Genomic DNA, 4,498 nt, shown 5'->3' with positions numbered 1-4,498 from the left:
ACGTATAAAACTGTTTCTCTGATTATTTAATTTTCCTTTAAATTGGAAAAAATTCTTAAAATTAATCAAATACGAATCCACTGTCTTTAGAAATGACTCGTCCACCCTCTGATCAATCTTTAAATGCAAAGTCTGGCAAGCTCTTAAATCAAATGCCTAAGCCGCAAAGTTAATGGTACGAATTTACGATCCTTTGATATTAAACCGAACCGAACCGAACCTAACCGAACCAAACCGAACTGAACTGAACTGAACTGAACAAAACCTCGCAAACAACAAAAAGAAGTCAACTAAATTCTCAAGCCAAACGAAATCTCGTAAAAGTGTTCGATCTTCTTGACGGTTTAGCTCCACGCTATGTGACGATCGGGTGAAAAATAATGAAAAGCAGGGTAGCTGGCGGTGTTCGATAAGGCGGCCGTAACAACTATAAATCGAAAAGTGCATCGGTTCGTGAAAGTCGTGTATAGGGGCCCGCGACACTCGCTTTCCAACTCGCGTATTCTGAAAAAGCTTCTGCGCAAGGACACAGCCAGGATACCTATAAAAGCATGATCGGGACTGGTTCGCTTTCCAGTCACGTATAAAACCCTGTTTCTGGTGTCGAAGGAAGCGAATTCGGAGAGAAGTTGCTCCAAGTCGACGGCTAACTGGATCTCAACTTGTGTGATCTCGCGCAAGAGAAGAAAAAATTTGCCGATCGATGGGAAGGGTATGGGATAGAATCGATTCTACTAAGAGACTATGTCCTTGGAAGCTTCGAGTGATCGTAATCGAGTGCTTCAAGGGTTTGGTTCGTTGAGAATTCGGTTCAATGTGGGCGAAGACAATGATGGAGACAGGAAGAAATTCGAGGGCAATCGTCGTTGCTGTCGTCTACCTCAGCCTATTTCTGGACAACGTGTTACTCACGGTTGTTGGTAAAGTGTTGTTCGAATATTAGTAATTGGTCTTCTTAACCCCTTAACCTACGATTTGGGCCGAAAACGTAAACAACCTCGCGCATCCTTCGAGCCATTCGTACGACTTGTGTAGTACATACTACGGGCTATGCCCATAATATTTACGTTTGGTCCGATCATCTACTACGCTTTATGCACGTAATATTTACGTTTGGCCGAATCATCGTACTACGGGCTATGCCCGTAGTTGTAGATTAAGGGGTTAAAGAGATAAAAAGTGGAACAAAATTTTAGAGATCCTTGGTGTATTATTAATTTGGTTCAAATATATTCGTAACTGTTCTTTTTAGATAATATAAGATAAAATAAGAGAAAAACTTTAGAAACCGTTGGTAAAACATTAATGATTGTTAAAACGTTAGAAATTGTTCTTTATAAGAGATTTTGAAGATTTTCTACACAAATATCGACTTTATTTGCGTGGATCGTCGAAACGATAAAAAATATTTCAGTGCCGATTATTCCTGACTATCTTTGCACCTTGGACGGAAACTCGACGATAAACAATGAAGACGACGAGAATGGTCGAGTGGGATTATTATTAAGCTCAAAGGCGTTAATGCAATTAATACTAAATCCAGCTGTGGGCATCTTTACCGCTACTTTTGGATACACCAAACCATTGCTCCTTGGAAATCTAAGTCTCCTACTAGCAGCGATGCGTAAGCTCATTCTACTTTTCTAATTATTTAAACCGGTTGTACAATACGATGCTATTTGCCTTGCCTATCAAAAGCCGTCAATTTTCCTAGAAACGTGCGAAACGATTTTTTAACTATCACAAATATCACAGATAATAACACTTCATTAATCCTCCTCGAAACAAGATCAAACGAAGCTAAAAATTAAATTTTTTAAATTTTCGACGAGGCTACTTTCAAAATTTTCATCGAGAATAGTTAATAAGAACCGCGACCAAATCTTTTTCTTAATTCCTCGACAACTTAAAAACTATTGTAATTTAACTACTAAAAGGGAAATAAACACTTAATATTGTAGCCACAAAAATTTCTATAACGGATAATTTTATTTGAGGAAATATGTATTATCAATAAATTAATATCACTATATTTCATCGGTGATATTCTTTAAGATATGTATTAATAACCTTGAAAGAAACATTCAAATTTTTGCATAGTATTCTTTAACACAAAACTATTTCACTTGAATGCAACAAATTTTCTCTTCTCCAAAACACTGCTTCACTTTATATTTAACCTGGTCTTTCGCATTTTACAATACTACCAAAAGCTCGACGAAGTAAGAACAAAGACATCCTCTGAGTGCGACAACTATTACAGTGTTCGCGTTTGGCCAAACTTACGAAGTGCTGTTTCTGGCTCGAAGCATCCAGGGTATTTCCTCCGCGTGTATCGGCGTTTCCGGTATGTCGTTGGTCGCTTCGCAGTACCCGGAAGAGGACAAGAGGTCCAAGATTATGGGCTTCGTTCTTGGAAGCATAGCATTGGGTGTTCTTGTTGGATATCCGATTGGTTCTGTCCTTTACGATCTCGAAGGAAAAATGGCACCTTTTCTATTGGTGTCTTGTTTCATCGTCGTTACTATTTGTACGAACCTTTTTTACTCTTATTTCAATACCTACTTAATATTTCAGGATTCTTTTTAGAAAATTGAAGATTAGAATTTATAAATCTTATAAGAGATTGCAGAGGTTCATGATTCGCGGTAGAAATGATTCCTTGATAAAGCATTTACACGTTTGATTTCAACGATCTCAATGGTAATTTCCTTTTAGGTCTGCAGATTTTTACATTGGACGTCAAAATGAACAGCGAGGTATATAATATGTGCTATATATACACTGTAATATAGAATTTCTTCTTCCAAATTAAACTTGCGACGATCCTCCTACACTTGACAAATACAGTAAAAAATACGGTAAAAGATTAGTTCAACGAAATTCTTCGTTGAAAATTTGTCACGCACGAATACAGTAGGACAGCGGAATGTTATTCAGTTCTATTATTTACTCAGTTTTACTGATTTTTATCTCATTTACAAACACGATAAACGACATTTTTAGTCGAGCGATCGAGAAACGTCTTGGACACATCTGCTATGCGATCCGTACGTACTAATAATTTTTGGAGCTATATGGTGTTCAACATCACCGATGGCTATCTTAGAGTCCTGCTTACCAATCTGGTTACGAACTCACATAAAACCTAAGGTTACCAAAAGTATCAACTTTACTCTTATAATATTTATCTTCCAATGATTTCGAGTCACAAATTTGATCGATTAACGCTATAATTATCAGAATGGCCAAAAAGATCAATCGATACGTGCCTGTCTTTCTTTTCCTATTATATCTGTTATTTCGATAAATATTTCTAGTTGTTGGTAGTTCTAATATTAAGAATGTATATATAATTACGACAAAATATAAAAAATACAGAAATATAGAAAAATTTCTTTTAGAAATGGCAACTGGGAACAGTGTTCATTCCAGATAGCGTGGGCTATCTAATTGGGACCAACTTTTTCGGCATGATAGCTTACCGCTACGGACGAAGTAAAATTGCTGTTCTAGCCATGCTCTTAGTTGGTATAAGTGTCATTTTGATACCATCCTCGCAGACAATGTTGCAACTGGCAGTTCCACATTTAGGAATGGGTTTAGGTATTGGAGTAGCGGACGCTGCTCTAGTGCCATTGTTAGCTAGCTTTGTGGACCAAAATGGTAATTATGGTCCGGTTTACTCGATTCAACAAGTGGCTGTTAGTCTGGCCTATTCTCTTGGTAAGCTATTTTATTTTGCTCTATAAAAGTATTTTCAATCAAAATATTTTTAATAGTTGATGCGGTTGTTCGCAAACAAATTCAATTCAGAAAATTCAATTTGTCATAAATACAGTGGTGAATAAAGGAACTTTTAGATAATATATAATATAACGAATATTCGTTCAAGGTCCCATCGTGGGAGGAGAAATGGTGAAAACGATCGGTTTCCAATGGGTTATGCGAATTATCGGCTTAATGAACGTCGGTTACTGTCCTTTGCTGATATACCTCACCTTAGAAAGAAGAAAATTATTAACTCAGCAAGATGAAAAGAAGGATTACGAGACCTTTCAGAAATCAGTGGCGAAGTACGAGCGTTTTCGAGACTCTGACGACGATCTCTGATATAATTTAACGGCTTCTACCAATTATCAAGATTAACTTCTCTTTTATACATGTATTATAATTCTATAAGGATAAGTCGTAATATCTGGTTTTTGTTAAATTAATCCAATTTAAGAAGTGACAAAAAATAAACGTAAAAACATTAAACGATCCTTAAATATTTTTCCCAATGAATAAATAAAATACTAAACATTAAATAGGTACACATCCTACGACATAATACTTGTAATATTCTGTACCTATCAGTGCCGATGATCGATCCAAGTATCTTTTTCTTATTCGTTGGAGAAGCGAAGAAATAGTTATAATTAGCTACGTGCATCTTGTATAAAAGTTACTGAATTAATTTAAAAATAGAAATAAATTATTGTATTTTGTCAACATA

The 4,498-nt window shown here is 36.1% G+C and overlaps 1 protein-coding gene across 1 annotated transcript; it reads left to right on the top strand.

Annotated features, from left to right (window-relative positions):
• The first annotated feature begins 575 nt into the window (after positions 1-575).
• Positions 576-4,498, top strand: LOC100649786 (chromaffin granule amine transporter). Its single transcript, XM_003401323.3, has 7 exons — positions 576-920; positions 1,415-1,624; positions 2,264-2,530; positions 2,719-2,759; positions 3,007-3,153; positions 3,405-3,726; positions 3,896-4,498. The coding sequence occupies exons 1-7, from the start codon at positions 815-817 to the stop codon at positions 4,111-4,113; spliced, it is 1,311 nt and encodes a 436-aa protein (XP_003401371.3). The 5' UTR covers positions 576-814; the 3' UTR covers positions 4,114-4,498.

This window comes from Bombus terrestris, chromosome 15, assembly GCF_910591885.1.
Source record: "Bombus terrestris chromosome 15, iyBomTerr1.2, whole genome shotgun sequence".
In the NCBI taxonomy this organism is placed as follows: domain Eukaryota; kingdom Metazoa; phylum Arthropoda; class Insecta; order Hymenoptera; family Apidae; genus Bombus; species Bombus terrestris.
Note: the sequence above shows the minus strand (reverse complement) of the source record. Positions and strands in the feature narration are given on the sequence as shown.